Source organism: Oncorhynchus clarkii, chromosome 20 (genome assembly GCF_045791955.1).
Source record: "Oncorhynchus clarkii lewisi isolate Uvic-CL-2024 chromosome 20, UVic_Ocla_1.0, whole genome shotgun sequence".
Lineage (NCBI taxonomy): Eukaryota > Metazoa > Chordata > Actinopteri > Salmoniformes > Salmonidae > Oncorhynchus > Oncorhynchus clarkii.
Genome location: NC_092166.1, coordinates 22530825 through 22551753, shown reverse-complemented (window position 1 = coordinate 22551753; position 20929 = coordinate 22530825). Strand labels below are relative to the sequence as shown.

The 20929-nt window shown below is 41.3% G+C and overlaps 1 protein-coding gene across 3 annotated transcripts in view; it reads left to right on the top strand.

The window, feature by feature from the left end:
• Positions 1 to 575: 575 nt before the first annotated feature.
• Positions 576 to 20929, top strand: part of LOC139377331 (XK-related protein 4-like) — a 79665-nt gene continuing 59311 nt past the window's right edge. For all 3 annotated transcript variants that reach the window (XM_071120351.1, XM_071120352.1, XM_071120350.1), the window contains exon 1: positions 576 to 1261. In XM_071120351.1, coding sequence (XP_070976452.1) covers positions 576 to 1261 — 686 coding nt within the window. The remainder of the gene's footprint in view (positions 1262 to 20929) is intronic.

Genomic DNA, 20929 nt, shown 5'->3' with positions numbered 1-20929 from the left:
GTCACTGCTCCAGTTATTCATCGCTATTGTATTATCTCATTGTGACAGCACGGAAGCCCTATTCCCTCTGGATTAGGCTGTTGTATTTTGAGCATCGTTGGTCAAGTGTATAGTCGACCTGACATATTGGCTATATGCCTACAATTCGTTTTATTGTAGTCCTTTGTAATACATTTTTATCCCCGCACATTTTCATACCAGGTCAGTAAAAATGTATAATATTTTATATATTTCTTTGCATATTTGAATTAATCGGGCCTGTCAAGAGTGAATTGTAATATGCTGTAGTCCTATTGTGGCTATTGGTGAGAATAGTGAGGTAAGGAGCGATTGTGAAAGAGTTGCAAAGCAATGATGTCATAGTTTTAAGTATGTGCCATGGGAGAGCATATGGTTCGTACAAGGTGCCGAGCGGCAGTGTTGCTTTGTTATGAACAGGCGGCGCTGTAGCTGGCGGAAGAGTAAGTCGCCCAGCCCAGTATATCTTCGCCTGGAAAATAGAAGCCGAGGGGGAGACGAGAAAACAGGAGGAGAAAATACAGTGTTGGCAGGAGGAGAAAGAGAAAGCTACGATAATGGCCGCTAAATCGGATGGGGTATTGAAAATGAAAAAGAGCGATGTAGCTTTCACGCCTTTGCAGAATTCGGACCACTCTGGCTCAATACAAGGACTCGTTCCAGGATCGCAGCCGGATTCGGGAATTGGGGATGGGGACTTCGTGAATGGAGAATCTCGGTGCTGTGGTTCTAAGTCGACATGTCTTCGCCTTGGCAGAGAGCAGCAAACTAAATACACGATATGGGACTGTCTATGGATCCTCGCCGCAGTGGCGGTGTATTTCGCCGATGTAGGCACCGATATTTGGCTTTCTGTCGACTATTACCTCCGTCGCGAGTACTGGTGGTTCGGACTCACACTATTTTTTGTGGTGCTGGGGTCGTTCTCCGTCCAAGTCTTCAGTTTCCGATGGTTCGTCCACGATTTCAGCACCGAGGAGATCTCAAATACCGCCGGTGCGGCAAACTGCTCATCCCACATGGACGGGAAGCTGCTGACCGGTTCTGCTTCACATGGAGACGTGGGCGCCCAACCGTCCACACCTCAAAAACAGGCATCCACCGCCAGCAAGAGCAACACCACAAGCAACAGTAACAGCAGCACGGCAACCCGGACTAATAAGCAAAGGTCGGCGTCCTGTTCTGTCTTTATCTGGTCCGCGCAATCCGTCATCCACATATTGCAGCTTGGGCAGATTTGGAGGTAAGCGTTTTATATGCTATTATGAATGAATGGAGTAGCTGCAGCCAATTAGCCTAGTAAGCCTACCTATGTTCTGCACGTAGGCCTACACATTTGGTACACTTGGCTCCCATCATGCCCAAGAGGGTCTATCATTCGTTATTAGGCACCACCTGCCATTGAACGTATAGCATTTCAGCTTTTACGCGCACTGTAAAGCCCTTTGGGTGCCCTGAGTAGACTCTTGGTGCGGTGATTGGTGTTATGTCTTGAATAAACAATAACTGGGAGAGAAAATAGTCTGTCGTAAAACAAAATGGGATCATAGATCATGATGTGATATCTTTGTGAATGTGCTTGGTCAAATGGCGAACTCAAAGTTGTGTTTAATTAATTGAATTCCTCACACCACAGGCCTAGATGTATGCAGTCCAGCTTAGTATAAAAATGTGTTACTCATTACAGCTAGGCCTATTATACTGGGCCTATTATTTACAAACAAGAAACAGTGTGTGTAAGGAAACCAACAGTAACAAATCACATTGATCTCCCAAAATTAATAATATATCAAATATATATTTTAGACATTTGGGTTCTGAACATTGAGGTTGAGGGTATGCTGTGTGCTATATAATGTGTATGTGTCAAGTAGACCTCAACACATGAGGATTAGACATCAATACTGTTCCCCAACTGGTGGTTTAATTTGGTTTTCTGAGCAAAACATATATGTATTATACACTACCGTTCAACAGTTTGGGGTCAATTAGAAATCTCCTTTATTTTTGAAAGAAAAGCCATTTTTTTGTCAATTTAAAATAACATAAAATTGATCAGAAATACAGTGTAAACATTGTTAATGATGTAAGTAACTATTGTAGCTGGAAACATTTGACTTTTTATGGAATATCTACAAGGCATAGAGAGGCCCATTATCAGCCTTCTAGGCAGAGTTGCAAAGACAAAGCCATATCTCAGACTGGCCCCCCCAAAAATAAAAGATTAAGATGGGCTAAGGAACACAGACACTGGACAGAGGAACTCTGCCTAGAAGGCCAGCATCCCGGAGTCTGCTCTTCACTGTTGATGTTGAGACTGGTGTTTTGTGGGTACTATTTAATGAAGCTGCCAGTTGAGGACTTGTGAGGGCCTCTGTTTCCCAAACTAGACACTCTAATGTACTTCTCCTCATTCTCAATTGTGCACCAGGGCCTCCCACTCTTTTTATTCTGGTTAGAGCCAGTTTGCGCTGTTCTGTGAAGGGAGTAGTACACAACGTTGTATGAGATCTTCAGTTTCTTGGCAATTTCTCACATGGAATAGCCTTCATTTCTCAGAACAATGTTCTCAGAACAAAGTTCTTCAGAACAAAGTTCTTTGCTTCTTGCCATTTTGAGCCTGTAATCTAACCGTCAAATGCTGATGCTACAGATACTCAAATAGTCTAAAGAAGGCCAGTTTTATTGCTTCTTTAATCAGTACAACAGTTTTCAGCTTTGCTAACATAATTGCAACAGGGTTTTCTAATGATCAATTAGTCTTTTAAAATGATAAACTTGGATTAGCTAACACAACGTGCCATTGGAACACAGGAGTGACGGTTGCTGATAATGGGCCTCTGTACACCTATGTAGATATTTAATTAAAAAAACCTGCCGTTTTCAGCTACAATAGTCATTTACAACATTAACCATGTCTACACTGTATTTCTGATCAGTTTGATATTATTTTCATAGACAAAAAATTTGCTGTTCTTTCAAAAACAAGGAGATTTCTAAGTGACCCCTAACTTTTGAATGGTAGCATACGTAACACCAGCAAATCAGCTCCAAGTTATTTTAAATTTTGGAAATCTGTTCCAAAGTATTCCCACACATAAGTATGTATATATATATATATTTGATTGAATACAAATGTAAGCAAGGTTTGAAATAATTATGTTTTAGTCGAATATTATATCTGTTTGGGCTTCTTGCGGTCAATTTGCAGTCTGCAAATTATTTGTAATTTTGTTCCGGACCCTGATCATCCGCTCAATAAAAAAATTGGCACGCGGCTAGATCTAGTTGATGATCCCTGCTGTAGAGACATTAAACCAGCACCTAGCGACCTCGTCAAGGGGTTCGATGTTCTTGGCGTAATGGTTAAGGTTTTGACTTGACAGTCGCTGTCCCTGGGTTTGAGTCCCAGTTGGGGCTACCCACTGAATTCACAAAATTTGGTGTCAGAAGTGGGATGGCTCAAGGCCAGCCATTGGAGAGGCGTCTACACGTGAGAGGGACATGATATAGAGAAGCATTGGGACAGACACGCTCTCCCGAAGTAATGGATCATGTAGCGATCTTAACCCAACACCTAGCAACCCTGTCAAGAGTTTTGGATCTCTTGGCATAACAGTTGGGTTTTTTGCTTGACAGTCGCAGGACCCAGGTTCGAGTCCCGGTTGGGGCTCCCCCTGAATTTGCTACAATACACACTCTTTGCAAAGAGCACATAATGTCAGAATAAATGTATTGTCATGAAAATGTACCCACATTAAATTCAAGTTCAATACCTAAATAGAAACTTATAATGATGTAGTGGTGATATTGAATAAAACCACATTGTAAATATATTATTAATGAGATTGAGCTTTAACTTTGAAATGCCCTTCATTAAATAGAGGGGGCGTAACACGCTATTAGTGGATATTGCTTCCATTGTCAATGCAATTTCTCCCTGGTGGCATTCTATTTTGTGCATCCATTGTGTTCCAGTCACACACAGCTTACAGTAGGCCACATGTTATCTGCTATATGGGCCAATTTAATGTGTGTGTGTGTGTGTGTGTGTGTGTGTGTGTGTGTGTGTGTGTGTGTGTGTGTGTTTGTGCTTGCAATGCCAGGGTTTTGTGTACTTGCAACGCCAGAGTCAGTTACTTGTTACTCCAAGGGCCAGCCGTGCTGCCCTGTTCTGAGCCAATTGCAATTTTCCTAAGTCCCTCTTTGTGGCACCTGACCACATGACTGAACAGTAGTCCAGGTGTGACATAACTAGGGCCTGGAGGACCTGCCTTGTTGATAGTGCTGTTAAGAAGATAGAGCAACACTTTATTATGGAAAAATTTCTCCCCATCTTAGCTATTGGTGAATCAACATGTTTTGACCTTGATAGTTTACAATCCAGGGTTACTCCAATCAGTTTATTCTCCTGAACTTGCTCAATTTCCACATTAAATATTGTTACAATTTAGTTAAGGTTTAATTAAATGATTTGTCCCAAATACAATGATTTTAGTTTTTGAAAAATGTAGGACTAACTTATTCCTTGCAACCCATTCTGAAACAGACTACACCTCTTTAAGTGTTGCAGTCATTTCAGTCGCTGTAGTAGCTGACGTGTATAGTGTTAAGTCATCTGCATACATAGACACACAGGCTTTACTCAAAGCCAGTGGCATGAAGTTAGTAAAGATTGAAAAAAGTAAGGGGCCTAGACAGCTGCCCTGGGGAATTCCTGATTCTACCTGGATTATGTTGGAGAGGCTTCCATTAAAGAACACCAAATGTGTTCTGTTAGACAGGTAACTCTTTATTCGCAATATAGCAGGTGGTGTAAAGCCATTACACATACGTTTTCCAGCAGCAGACTATGATCAATAATGTCCAAATCTGCACAGAAGTCTAACAAAACAGCCCCCACAATCTAGTTATCATCAATTTATCTCAGCCAATCATCAGTCATTTGTGTAAGTGCTGTCCTTGTTGAATGACCTTCCCTATAAGTGTGCTGAAAGTCTGTTATCAATTTGTTTACTGTAAAATAGCATTGTATCTGGTCAAACACCATTTTTTTTCAAAACTTTACTAAGGGTTGGTAACAGGCTGATTGGTTGGTTATTTGAGCCAGTAAAGGAGGCTTTACTATTCTTAGGTAGCGGAATTACTTTTGCTTCCCTCCAGGACTGAGGTCACACACTTCTAGTAAGCTTAAATTGAAGCTATTGCAAATAGGAGTTGTAATATCGTCTGCTATTATCCTCAGTAATTTTTTAACTAAGTTGTCAGACCCCGTTAGCTTGTCATTGTTGATAGACAACAATACTTTTTTCACCTCTGACACACTCACTTTATGAAATTCAAAATTACAGCGCTTGTCTTTCATTATTTGGTCAGATATACTTGGATGTGTAGTGTCAGTGTTTGTTCCTGGTATGTCAAGCCTAAGTTTGCTAATCTTGCCAATGAAAAATTCCTTCAAGTAGTTGGCAATATCAGTCGGTTTTGTGATAAATGAGCCATCTGATTCAATGAATGATGGGGCTGAGTTTGCTTTTTTTCCCAAAAAGTCATTTAGGGCGCTGCAAAGCTTTTTACTATCATTCTTTATGTCATTTATCTTAGTTTCGAATAGTCACATGATTTCTCAATTTGCAGTATGTTTGCCTATCAGTTGTGCAGCCAGACTTATTTGCCATTTATTTTGACTCATCCCTCTCAACCATACCCTTTTTCAATTCCTCATCAATCCACAGGGATTGAACAGTTTTTACAGTCATTTTCTTAATGGACACAGGTTATTAGTAACTGGGATGAGTAATTTAAAAAATGTGTCAAGTGCAGTGTTTGTTTGCTCCTCATTACACACTACGGACCAACAAATATTCTTTACATCAGCAACCTAGGAATCACTACAAAATGTATTGTATGACCTCTTATACACTATATTAGGTCTAGCCTTTGGAACTTTGGTTTTCCTAGATATGGCTACTATATTGTGATCACTACATCCGATGGATCGGAATACTGCTTTCAAGCTAATTTCTGCAGCATTAGTAAAAATGTGATCAATACTTCCCTGTGCTGTTTGTAAGTTCCCTGGTAGGTTGACTGATAACCTGAACCAGGTTGCAGTTCCTGGTTACAGTTTGAAGCTTTTTCTTTAGTGGGCATCTTGATGAAAGCTAGTCAATATTTAAATCACCCAGAAAATATACTTCTCTGTTGATATCACATACATTATCAAGCATTTCATACTGACTGTTAGCACTTGGTGGTCTATAGCAGCTTCCAGCAAAAATGGGCTTTAGGTGAGGCAGATGAACCTGTAGCCATATTACTTCAACAGTATTTAACATGAGATCCTTACATGAATGTGGTTCTGAATATAAACAGCAACAACTCCACCATTGGCATTTCTGTCTTTTCTGTTAACTTTGTATTTCTACCACTGTATCATCAAAAGTATTATCTTAGTGAGTTTCAGAGATAGTCAGAATATGAATGTCATCTGTTACTAGCAAGTTACTTATTTCATGAACCTTGTTTCTTAACCTACATATGTTGACATGGGCTATTTTGAGCACTTTTCTGGGATGCTTGGTTGTTTTCATTGCTTTACTGGGAAGCTTAGCAGCAGTAGATATTCTCATGTTATTTATGTTAGTGCAGGGTGAGCTGCACACAGTGGACTCCCTACTAGGACACACCGCCTCAGTGCTAACAGCATATATCTGGTTCATAGGCACATGATTGCTGCATGCAATAGCTGTAGGATCAGCAGTGGCATTCAGGGCAGTTAGAGGGACACCAATTAGGTTACTTACATTGTCTACCAACGCCCCTGGTATAATGTACATTTACTAAGGCATTATGACATCTTAGCGACACAATGGTAGGGATTAACTGAGCTGGGCTTACAAACTCAGAATGCTCACGAGCAGCCAGCTATTACAGCCGATTGGCTTGTGGCGGCCGAGTTGAGGGGGCAAGCAGTGTTACACACATCCATGCCACTATCCCGTGATCAGTCTCTAATCAAATCAAATCCAATTTATTTATATAGCCCTTCGTACATCAGCTGATATCTCAAAGTGCTGTACAGAAACCCAGCCTAAAACACCAAACAGCAAGCAATGCAGGTGTAGAAGCACGGTGGCTAGGAAAAACTCCCTAGAAAGGCCAAAACCTAGGAAGAAACCTAGAGAGGAACCAGGCTATGTGGGGTTGCCAGTCCTCTCCTGGCTGTGCCGGGTGGAGATTATAACTGAACATGGCCAAGATGTTCAAATGTTCATAAATGACCAGCATGGTCGAATAATAATAAGGCAGAACAGTTGAAACTGGAGCAGCAGCACGGTCAGGTGGACTGGGGACAGCAAGGAGTCATCATGTCAGGTAGTCCTGGGGCATGGTCCTAGGGCTCAGGTCCTCCGAGAGAGAGAAAGAAAGAGAGAATTAGAGAGAGCACACTTAAATTCACACAGGACACCGAATAGGACAGGAGAAGTACTCCAGATATAACAAACTGACCCTAGCCCCCCGACACATAAACTACTGCAGCATAAATACTGGAGGCTGACACAGGAGGGGTCAGGAGACACTGTGGCCCCATCCGAGGACACCCCCGGACAAGGCCAAACAGGAAGGAGATAACCCCACCCACTTTGCCAAAGCACAGCCCCCATACCACTAGAGGGATATCTTCAACCACCAACTTACCATCCAGAGACAAGGCTGGGTATAGCCCACAAAGATCTCCGCCACGGCATAACCCAAGGGGGGGCGCCAACCCAGACAGGATGACCACATCAGTGAATCAACCCACTCAGGTGACGCACCCCTTCCAGGGACGGTATGAGAGAGCCCCAGTAAGCCAGTGACTCAGCCCCTGTAATAGGGTTAGAGGCAGAGAATCCCAGTGGAAAGAGGGGAACCAGCAAGGCAGAGACAGCAAGGGCGGTTCGTTGCTCCTGAGCCTTTCCGTTCACCTTCCCACTCCTGGGCCAGACTACACTCAATCATATGACCCACTGAAGAGATGAGTCTTCAGTAAAGACTTAAAGGTTGAGACCGAGTTTGCGTCTCTGACATGGGTAGGCAGACTGTTCCATAAAAATGGAGCTCTATATGAGAAAGCCCTGCCTCCAGCTGTTTGCTTAGAAATTCTAGGGACAATTAGGAGGCCTGCGTCTTGTGACCGTAGCGTACGTGTAGGTATGTACGGCAGGACCAAATCAGAGAGATTGGTAGGAGCAAGCCCATGTAATGCTTTGTAGGTTAGAAGTAAAACCTTGAAATCAGCCCTTGCTTTGACAGGAAGCCAGTGTAGGGAGGCTAGCACTGGAGTAATATGATCAAATTGTTTGGTTCTAGTCAGGATTCTAGCAGCCGTATTTAGCACTAACTGAAGTTTATTTAGTGCTTTTTCCGGGTAGCCGGAAAGTAGAGCATTGCAGTAGTCTAACCTAGAAGTGACAAAAGCATGGATACATTTTTCTGCATCATTTTTGGACAGAAAGTTTCTGATTTTTGCAATGTTACGTAGATGGAAAAAAGCTGTCCTTGAAATGGTCTTGATATGTTCTTCAAAAGAGAGATCAGGGTCCAGAGTAACGCCGAGGTCCTTCACAGTTTTATTTGAGACGACTGTACAACCATTAAGATTAATTGTCAGATTCAACAGAAGATCTCTTTGTTTCTTGGGACCTAAAACAAGCATCTCTGTTTTGTCCGAGTTTAAAAGTAGAAAGTTTGCAGCCATCCACTTCCTTATGTCTGAAGCACATGCTTCTAGCGAGGGCAATTTTGGGGCTTCACCATGTTTCATTGAAATGTACAGCTGTGTGTCATCCGCATAGCAGTGAAAGTTAACATTATGTTTTCGAATGACATCCCCAAAAGTCTCTAGGCTTCATAAGATACCAGAAAAAGAGCTGTCTGACTCCATCTCAGTGCATTCCATTTCTGGACCTCGAGCTAGACTCACTCGCGTATCACGCGTTTCTATCCCCACGGGGTGTGTCCGGGTTCCGGCTCTGCTTCCAAGTTCCGGCTGGGTCACAGAGTGTGTTTTCAACAATGCCTATGCCAACTGGGGAGGATGGCTTCTATGATGGAAGCTGTTATGGTGGGGCTATTGTTGATACGACCCTTCCAATGCTGAGTGCCAGCCGCACTCCTGGGTGCATCTCGCAGCCTAAGCCGGTCGCTTCGGGTGTCCCTGTCAGGCCCACAGGCCATGGCCCATTGGTGGGACCCTCTGCTATTTTAAGGGGGCTCCCAGGGGCTGAGTTGTATCCACAAGGTGGTCACGACAGACATGTCCCGTCGAGGGTGGGGCACACTGTACGATGGCAACTCAATTGGGGGGTATGGACACTGGTGCAGAGTGCAATGCATATTAATTACCCAGAGCTCTTAAAATTGTCAGAGACTCCAGTCACCCAAGTCATAGACTGTCTTCTCTGCTACCGCACGGCAAGTGGTACCGGTGCTGTTTATTATCGCTGTTTATTATCTATGCATAGTCACTTCACCCCTACCTTCATAAACAAATTTTCTCAACTAACCTGTACATTGAGTTGGTACTTGTACCCCCTGTATATAACCTCATTATTGTTGTTTTATTGTTTTATTGTGTTACTTTTTATTATTTTTTACTTTAGTTTATTTAGTAAATATTTTCTTAACTTTTCTTGAACGGCATTGTTGGTTAAGGGCTTGTAACTAAGCATTTCACTGTAAGGTCTACACTTGTTGTATTTGGCGCATGTGACGAACAAAGTTTGATTTGATTTGTATCTGGCACTTGGCACTTCACCCTGCTTTTGTTGGGCCGACTTGTGCTGGTCAGAACCGAGAGTATGTCAGTAGTTGCATGCATCAACATAACTTTGGCTCGCTCCCTATTGCTGGTGAGCAGTGAGCATTATACCAGCAACAGTGTGTGAAAACCTTACAGAAAACGTTTGACCTCTGTCATTGCCAACAAAGGGTATACAGTGGGGCAAAAAAGTATTTAGTCAGCCACCAATTGTGCAAGTTCTCCCACTTAAAAAGATGAGAGAGGCCTGTAATTTTCATCATAGGTACACTTCAACTAAAATCCAGAAAATCACATTGTAGGATTTTTAATGAATTTATTTGCAAATTATGGTGGAAAATAAGTATTTGGTCAATAACAAAAGTTTATCTCAATACTTTGTTATATACCCTTTGTTGGCAATGACAGAGGTCAAATGTTTTCTGTAAGTCTTCACAAGGTTTTCACACACTGTTGCTGGTATTTTGGCCCATTCCTCCACGCAGATCTCCTCTAGAGCAGTGATGTTTTGGGGCTGTTGCTGGGCAACATGGACTTTCAACTCCCTCCAAAGATTTTTTATGGGGTTGACGCCACTCCAGGACCTTGAAATGCTTCTTACGAAGCTACTCCTTCGTTGCCCGGGCGGTGTGTTTGGGATCATTGTCATGCTGAAAGACCCAGCCATGTTTCATCTTCAATGCCCTTGCTGATGGAAGGAGGTTTTCACTCAAAATCTCACGATACATGGCCCCATTCATTCTTTCCTTTACACGGATCAGTCGTCCTGGTCCCTTTGCAGAAAAACACCCCCATCCACCCCCATGCTTCACAGTAGGTATGGTGTTCTTTGGATGCAACTCAGCATTCTTTGTCCTCAAACACAACGAGTTGAGTTTTTACCAAAAAGTTATATTTTGGTTTCATCTGACCATATGACATTCTCCCAATCTTCTTCTGGATCATCCAAATGCTCTCTAGCAAACTTCAGACGGGCCTGGACATGTACTGGCTTTAGCAGGGGGACACGTCTGGCACTGCAGGATTTGAGTCCCTGGCGGCATAGTGTGTTACTGATGGTAGGCTTTGTTACTTTGGTCCCAACTCTCTGCAGGTCATTCACTAGGTCTCCCCGTGTGGTTCTGGGATTTTTGCTCACCGTTCTTGTGATCATTTTGACCCCACAGGGTGAGATCTTGCGTGGAGCACCAGATCGAGGGAGATTATCAGTGGTCTTGTATGTCTTCCATTTCCTAATAATTGCTCCCACAGTTGATTTCTTCAAACCAAGCTGCTTACCTATTGCAGATTCAGTCTTCCCAGCCTGGTGCAGGTCTACAATTTTGTTTCTGGTGTCCTTTGACAGCTCTTTGGTCTTGGCCATAGTGGAGTTTGGAGTGTGACTGTTTGAGGTTGTGGACAGGTGTCTTTTATACTGATAACAAGTTCAAACAGGTGCCATTAATACAGGTAACAAGTTTTCTACAGTGTAGAAAATAGTTTTAAAAAAAAGAAAGAAACACTTGGATGAGTAGGTGTGTCCAAACTTTTGACTGGTACCGTATATATGCAATCTCTGTATACGTTTACTCTTATTTCACTCATGTAATATAATATTGCTTTTCTGTAAGGGTTGTCGTTTTCAATTGCACCTGTGTTGTTTATAATATGGCTGTCAAAACCTCTCCATACAGTATGCCAGATGTGTTTACAGCACATCTTTGGATTGACACATATCTCATTATAGGGTTTGCAAATGAGCAGCCTGGAATCGACCCCACAGTGTTGACCTTGCATTCTAGACCAGGTGTTGCATACATCTCAATGAAGAAGAAAGTATTTGCACAACCACAACTGTGAATGCACAGCCGCTGGGCTCATAATTCTAATTCATACTCCTAACGAACACGGACTAAGAGTGTGCACTTAGTGAATTACCTCAGACACACCATCAATTATGGTTCTTCATGAATGCCATAGTGTATTAGTTAAATGAATGGTACTCACATATAACAAATACACACAGTTTATTAGGTACACCACCCCATTCCCCAATCTCTACTCGGTAAAGCCCCACCTTATCTCAGCTCACTGGTCACCATAGCAGCACCCACTCGTAGCACGCGCTCCAGCAAGTATATTTCACTGGTCACCCCCAAAGCCAATTCCTCCTTTGGTCATCTTTCCTTCCAGTTCTCTGCTGCCCATAACTAGAACGAATTGCAAAAATCTCTGAAGTTGGAGACTCACATCTCCTTCACTAGCTTTAAGCACCAGCTGTCAGAGCAGTTTACAGATCACTGCACCTGTACATAGCCCATCTGTAAACAGCCATCTATCTACCTACCTCATCCCCATACTGGTATTTATTTATTTATTTAGCTCCTTTGCACCCCAGTATCTCTACCTGCATATTCATCTTCTGCCGATCTACCATTCCAGTGTTTAATTGCTATATTGTAATTACTTCACCACCATGGCCTATTTATTTCCTTAACTTACCTCATTTGCACTCACTGTATATATACTTTTTGTTTTAATTTGTTCTACTGTATTATTGACTGTATGTTTTGTTTATTCCATGTGTAACTCTGTGTTGTTGTATTTGTCGGATTGCTACGCTTTATCTTGGCCAGGTCGCAGTTGCAAATGAGAACTTGTTCTCAACTAGCCTACCTGGTTAAATAAAGGTGAAATAAATAAATAAATTCACGAAAATGGATTGCGCCAACAGACAGTGAGTCACGTGGCCGTGGCTTTCTGTATAAATCAGGAATCAAAGCATTCAGTTACTGTTTGATTGAATGTTTAGAATGGGAAGAACCTAGAATGTTTAGAACCTGTGACCTATGCTACTATGAGCGTGTTACGATGATGAGTGCCAGTCTCGCCAGATTCAGTATCTCAGAAACGGCCACCCTCCTGGGCTTTTCACGCACGTCAGTGTCTTGTTGATGAGAAAGACTTTGAAGGAGAATGGCAAGAATCGTGCAAGCTAACAGGCAGGCCATAACTAGACAAATAAATGCGCAGTACAACAGTGTTGTGCAGAACGGCATCTCGGAACGAACAACTGGTTGATCCTTGTAACGGATCGGCTGTTGCAACAGACGACCAATCTGGGTGCCACTGCTCTCAGCTAAAAACAAGAAGAAGAGGCTAGTTTGAGGTCCTGTTTGAGTGTTTGTTGCAGCTGCAGCGACCCAGGGATGTGTGTGCTTTGGGGACCTTTAACAGAATGTGACTGGCAGGACGGGTGTTGTATGTGGAGGATGAGGGCTGCAGTAGGTATCTCAGATGGGGGGAGTGAGGCCTAAAACGTTTTTTATAAATAAGCATCAACCTGTGGGTCTTGCGACGGGTATACAGAGATGACCAGTTTACAGAGTAGTATAGAGTGCAGTGATGTGTCCTATAAGGAGCATTGGTGGCAAATCTGATGGCCGAATAGTAAAGAACATCTAGCCGCTCGAGAGCACCCTTACCGAACAGCTGGTCGATCTATAAATTACATATCCATAATCTAGCATGGTCATCTGAATCAGGGTTAGTTTGGCAGCTGTGGTGAAAGAGGAGCGATTACGATAGAGGAAACCAAGTCTAGATTTGACCTTAGCCTGAAGCTTTGATATCTCAATTATTACTAGATAGCTACAGTAGTTGCCATGGTAACCAAACAAAACAACTTGTTAGTATAGTTAACCAAACCATCAGTCCTAGCTTAGTATTATGAAAATCGAATTCAACAATACCAATAATAATTTCAATTCGATTTTTGCTTTCAAAAGCCGCTCAAACATAGAACATATAAGTATGAACTATAGCCATTGAATTCTACCATGCCAATATTCTGTGCGTTATTTAAGCAATAAGGCTCAAGGAGGTGTTGTATATGGCCAATATACCACGGTTAAGAGCTGTTCTTGTGCACGACGCAACACTGAGTTCCTGGACACAGCCCTTAGCCATGGTATATTGGTCATTATACCACAAACCCTCGAGGTGCCTTATTGCTATTATAAACTGGTCACCAATGTAATTAGAGAAGTAAAAATAAATGTTTTGTCATACCCGTGGTATATGATCTGATGTACCATGGCTGTCAGCCAATCAGCATTCAGCATTCAGGGCTCGACCCACCCAGTTTATAAAGGGAAATAATGCACATTCTAGAATGCCTGTCAAACCAATCAGAAATGAGTATTCAACAATGCCATGGTATAATAGTGTTTATTAGTTTTATAGCTTAACTAGCCCATGACCAGGCTATACATATGCTGTGACTTCAAAAATGATTTATACCCCTTCACTTATTCTACATTTTGTTGTGTTAAAGCCTGAATACAAAATGTTTAAAAATATTTTTTTCTCTCACCAGTCTACACACTATACCCCATAATGACAATGTGAAAACATGTTTTTAGAAATGTTGGCAAATATCTCACTCCCCTGAGTCATTACTTTGTAGATGCATTTTTTGGCCACGATTAGAACAGTTTTTGGGGGTAAGCCTTTGCACACCTGGATTGTACATTATTTGCTCATTATTCTTTTTCAATTCTTCAAGCTCTGATAGATTTTCAAGCTGATTTAAGTCAAACCTGTAACTAGGCCGCTGAGTGTCGTCTTGGTAAGCCACTCCAGTATAGATCTGTGTTTTAGGTTACTGTCCTCCTGAAAGGTAAGTTTGTCTACCAGGTTTTGCGCTCGAATTTTGCTTGTGCTTATAGCTGTATTTATTTTTATTAGAAAAACTCCTTAGTCCTCGCCGATGACGAGCATAACCATAATATAATGCAGCCACTACCATGCTTGAAAATATAAACAGTGGTATACAGTGATGTGTTGTGTTGGATTTGCCCAAACCAGTGGAGGCTGCTGAGGGGAGGATGGCTCATAATAATAGCTGGAACAAAGCGAAACCATGTGTTTGACATTTGACGTTGATACCATTCCACTGATTCCGCTCCAGCCATTATCACAAGCTCGTTCTCCCCAAGTTAAAGTGCCATCAACCTCCTGTGCCCCAAACTTAGCACTTTGTATTCAAGACAAAAAAGTTCTACAGTTGCACCATCGAGAGCATCCTGACCGTTTGCATCACAGAGGGTAGTGCGTAAGGCCCAGTACATCACTGGGGCTAAGCTTCCTGACATCCAGGGGAATGTGTCAGAGGAAGGCCCAAAAAATGGTCAAAGACTCCAGTCCCCCAAGTTCTAGACGGTTCTCTCTACTAACGAATGGCAAGTGGTACTGGAGCACCAAGTCTTGGACCAAAAGGCTCCTTAACAGCTTCTACCCCCAAGCAATAAGACTGCTGAACAATGAATCAAATGGCCACCCGGACTATTTACATTGACCACCCCTTTGTTTTTACACTGCTGCTACTCGCTGTTTATTATCTATGCATAGTCACTTTACAAATTACTTCGACTAACCTGTACCCCTGCACATTGACTCGGTACCAGTACCCCCTGTATATAGCCTCGTTATAGCTATGTAATTTTTACTTGTATTTTTTTATATTGTTTTTTCACTTTAGTTTACCTTTATTACTTTATTTACCTAATATTTTCCTAGCATTTCACTAAGGTCTACCTACACCTGTTGTATTTGACGCATTTGACAAATAACATTTGATTTGAAAAAGTACCACTTTTTTTACAGTATTACTTAAGTACCTTGTTGCAAACAGGATGCATGTGTACAGAATAAAAATATTCCAAAAGTCTTCCTTCTTTTCACTGTCATTTAGGTTGGTATTTTGGAGTAACTACAATATTATTGATCCATACTCAGTTTTCTCATCATAACCATAACTGTTTTAAAATCCCCATTGGCCCCCTGAGCAGTTTCCTTCCTCTCCGTCAGTTGAGTTAGGAAGGACGCCTGTATCTTTGTAGTGACTAGCTGTGTTGATACACCGTCCATAGCCTAATAAATAACTTGCACCATGCTCAAAGCGATATTCAGTGTCTACCAATCGGTGATCTTCTTTGCGAGGCATTGGAAAAACCTCCCTGCTCTTTGTGAATGAATCTGTGCTTGAATTGCGCTACTCGATTGAGGGACCTTACAGATGGGGTACAGAGATGGGGTAGTCATAAAAAATCATGTTAAGCACTTATTGAACACAGAGTCCATGGAACTTATTATGTGATTTATTCATCCTTAAGAGTCTAAGTAACATCATTTTAAGATAGAGATATGTCAGTTTAAGCTGGAGATATTATTATTTGCATGGGCTGCATCTCAATCCACCGCATCCGCCTATGTTGGCCGAGCTGTTTGTCAAAAGTTGAGACATCGTTGGTCTTCCCACCAAAATGTCTGTCGCGTCTGAACGGTTTGGTCTACAAACTAATGTGACCCCACTATGGAAAGAGAGATTCTCCGTTTTGCTCTACGACCCCCACAAGTGTCACGGGACTCGTCTGAAGGTAAAACGGTACCGATTTTTAAAAAATGAATGCAAGTATGGAGATAGTTTTGTGCCAACAAAATAAAAGGGTCACATATGTGTCCAAAAAACACAAATATGGTATATCTCCTAGATATAGGAAAGACACTTCAAAACCTTATTCCTTATGACTTATTTCTGTTTTGCCACTTATGAATGTCTTACTCAATTTCAATACATTTCTATGGGCTATAGTAGTGAAGGCCAAATTCAATATTTTCTTTAAATCATTTATGATACCTACAGGGGTCCTAAAATTCAAAATCAGATCGCTAAATAATCCATGGTAAGACCATCTTAAGACCATTTTAGGCTTTGACATTTTTACTCCTGAACTTATTTAGGCTTGCCATAAATCATTTCTAAAATGTTCTACAAACAAAATTCCACTTTGACATTATGATGTATTGTTTGTAGCTCACTGACACAAAATTTAAATGTTATGAATTTTATATTCAGGCTGTAACAAAATGTTGAAAAATGAAGGTAATCTATTTTAAATTCAGGCTGTAACACAACTAAATGTGGAAAAAGTAAAGGGGTGTGAATACTTTCTGAAGGTACTGTATTGTTATACAACTCTGTAACTCTATGAGGCAGTCCATTATGTAGAAAACTATTGTGCTGTATTCATTATAATGCACATAACACTCTTAATTGAATCCATTACATTCTCTACCTGCATCCTCATTCTGTCAACCACTGTGTGCATGACGAATGTATACTGAATGCTGTCATGGAGACGTTGCCTCTCCTTGGATACATCCCAAATAGCATCCTATTCCCTATGCAGTGCACTAATACCCCCATGGGCCTTGGTCAAAATAAGTGCACTATATAGGGAATAGGGTGCCATTTGGGGTGCAACCCTGTGTTGTGTTTATGAGGTATGATTGCCAGGATGCCGTGTGTGCATTATGTGATTTATGGCAGGGTAGCAGTGTATCCTCAAGCTGTACTACTGACTCAATGTTGTATAGGATGACGGTAGTAGGATACATTGAGCCTGTCTGTTTTTCTGTGGAAGACTGTCATATTTCTAATCTGTGCAAAGTACGCATTGCGGGTTGTCCTCAATGGTGGTAGTTTTCTGTTGTACAACAATATACTGTAGGACTCATCAGGGGTTACCCCTATCAATAAAGATAAGGTTTCCTCTCTTTCATTTCCACTTCATGTTTTGTTTAGTCCTGTTTTGGACTTTTTATGGACTGTCGCAAGATACATTTCTGTGCTTGTGATTATGCATTATGTACTTCTAGTGCAGCTGTTGAATTTCATTATTGTTCAGTGTATTTTTGCTGACTATTGGTTGATGCCCTCCCACATACTGAAGTATTCCTGAAGATGCACAAACTGTCTTTCTGTTGTGTAAGATATAGTACAGTCTGTGTCAAACCTATATTACAGAATATAAGTCCATGCCCACTCAATCCCAGCAGACCACACATTTATTGTATTTAATTACCTAGGTGTATAGCAATAACATCAGAGCACCATTCTAGAGGGTAACTTACAATACAATGCTGTCGAGGCAGTGCAAACGAAAAGTGTCTGAGATCCACGTGGCTAGTTGAGAGAGAGAGAGAGAGAGAGACACTACTCATATTGCCCACCCAGTGTCAGGAAACAAAAACCCAAACAACTGGTGTCGCTCTATCCTAATTGCCCCATAGTGAAACAGATTGTTTGCACTCCCTTCCAGTACTGCTGTTTGAGGGCCTTTCTTTTAATTAAGGTTGCAAAATACAATTATAGATGGAGAACATGCCTCATTTAACAAACAACATAAAAGTGAATCAGAGCTGCTATGGTGCGATGTGCACATAATAATGTATATTTCTTCACTGCAGACCCCCAACCTTCCTAGAGGAAGTCTTACCAGGCAAATGTCCTGTTCTGTCTGATTTGTATAGGTCAGCATTTTGACAAAATGAGGATGACAAACCTATTTACCTACCACCTGTGTATTATATTCTGTAATATCCCTGCCTATGTCGGTCATCCTAGATCTACAGAGTGAGGTTGATACAGTACATTGAATGACAGACTGACCTAGTGGGGGCAACATAATAACACAGCAGGTTAACTAACCCTTAATGTGTGTTCCATATTGATCTTCATTTGAAATCTCTACTTAAAGAGGAGCTTGGTCCTGAATGTTTGTGATGCATTACATGTTTGTGATGCCATTACAGCCCTCTTTAGTGGTTCTGATGGTTTATTGGCGGTTGAATATTTCATTTCTGGATAAGGTTATTGCGCCTGAAGTGTACTGTACAAGGTGGACTATAAAGTATGATTGCTCTATTGACTTCCCTTGTGGGAGTCGTCAAACCCTAGGTGGTGTAGCAATTGAGCAGGGAATGGTTATTCTGTCTATGATGCAGTTGTAAGTGAACTGTGGGCAATAATGAAAACAATATTATACCTCTCCGACATATTAAACCACTCTTTCTTTAACCATATTTGTTTGAATATGGTGTATTGAATAATAACTTGTGTAATTAAAAAGTAAATGGATGTAGATTCAATTTAGAATCAGTACACAAAGGAAAATCCCTAAGTGCTGCATACATCACATAGTAAAGCTGTTTTCTTAAACATAATAAAATAGGCACATTTTAAAAAGACTGTTTCTTATGCCAGGGAATGGCCCAACAAGTAAGCCTCCTAAATGCATTGCTGTGGTCATGAGTGGAGCAGCTAGGCTTTAGCAGCATGGGGGACTGATAGCTGCTACAAACTCCCCATTCAAGGAGTAGAAGGATCTTGTAGGATTGTAACCTACTGATTCAGTCAATAAAAAGCGTGAGCAGGCAGCACACTCCAAGTCCCATAATGCGCAAGGCTCCTGGCTGGAGTATACCATCAACACTACTTCTTCTCCAACACCCCCCCCCCCCGCCACTTTACTTACTCCCATGTCAGTTTTTTTACCCACCAGCCAATGAAACACAGGGTTACATAAAGATTACCAAAGTCTATGATGTTCCTTTTCCTCCATTTCCTATAATCAGATCTTACATGACTGAGTCAAAGTGAGTGTGGCGGAGGAAGGAAGGTGGACGCATTTGTTGGGTCATTCTCTCCCACTAATGACATAACACAGCAGAAGAAGAGCTTTAGAGCTCCTTCTTGTTCCTGATGGAACCACAGAGAGAGGAGAGTCTCCATCCGGGAGGGATGCCCACCTTGGATTAATATTTAACCAGGTTGCGTGCTGCTGTCTCTATGTTGCCACAGAACTCCCTGCCTCCTATTTCAGGGATGTGTGTGTGTGTGTGTGTGTTTGTTTGAGGGTCTTCGTAGACTCTCATGTTCACATGTTCACTAAAAAACCATCTGACAAAATCAGGAACATTGGTCTGGATGGCGGATCTTCTGCTCAGGCTTTCCACTCCTTAAAATGGAATGTTTCTGCGATAAACTTAACACTAAAGCAGCTAGCCCCACACTGCTAACCCCCCTCTCTCTCTCTCTCTCTCTCTCTCTCTCTCTCTCTCTCTCTCTCTCTCTCTCTCTCTCTCTCTCTCTCTCTCTCTCTCTCTCTCTCTCTCTCTCTCTCTCTCTCTCTCTCTCAATTCAGGGCACTTTATTGGCATGGGAAACATATGTTAACATTTCCAAAGCGAACTGAAGTAGATAATATACAAAAGTGAAATTAACAATAAAAATTAACAGTAAACATTACACTCACAAAAGTTCCAAAATAATAAAGACATTTCAAATGTCATATGTATATATACAGTGTTGTAATGATGAGCGATCAACAGTTGATTCTAAGATTTGTATTTGATCATGTATGTTTTTGCTGTTTGTTCTTTGTTATAGAGCAAAAAAAGATTGGAGATGTGTTTTACCCATACATCTCCATTTTGAATAGATAATTATTTGTGTTGTTGTTTGTTTAGTGTTTTCCAATTTTCCCAGAAGTGGTTAGAGTCTATAGATTGTTCAATTACATTGAGCTGATTTCTGACGTGCTGTTCCTTCTTTTTCCATAGTGTATTTCTGTATTGTTTTAGTGATTCACCATAGTGTAGACTCAGGTTTTCTGGGTCTCTATGTTTTTGGTTAGACAGGTTTCTCAATTTCTTTCTTAGGTTTTTGCGTTCTTCATCAAAACATCTGTCATTGTTGCTCATTGTTTTCTGTTAGAAATGTTTTGATTTGATAGAGAAGTTGAGAGGTCAAATATACTGTTTAGATTTTCTACTGCCAAGTTGACACCTTCACTATTACAGTGGAACGTTTTGTCCAGGAAGTTGTCTAAAAGGGATTGAATTTGTTGTTGCCTAATTGTTTTTGGTAGGTTTCCACACTACATTACTTCCATTTATAGCATTTCTTAATATTACTCAGTTCCTTAATATTACTCAGTTGGCTTTGATGCCTCATGATTGAGTATTACTCTGTTCAAGTAGACTGTGTGATTTTGTTGTGATCTGATAGGGGTGTCTGGGCTGACTGTGAACGCTCTGAGAGACTCTGGGTTGAGGTCACTGATAAAGTAGTCTACAGTACGACTGCCAAGAGATGAGCTATACAGTTGAAGTCGGCAAGTTTACAAACACTTAGGTTGGAGTCATTAAAACTAATTTTTCAACCACTCCACAAATGTCTTGTTAACAAACTATAGTTTTGGCAAGTCGGTTAGGACATCT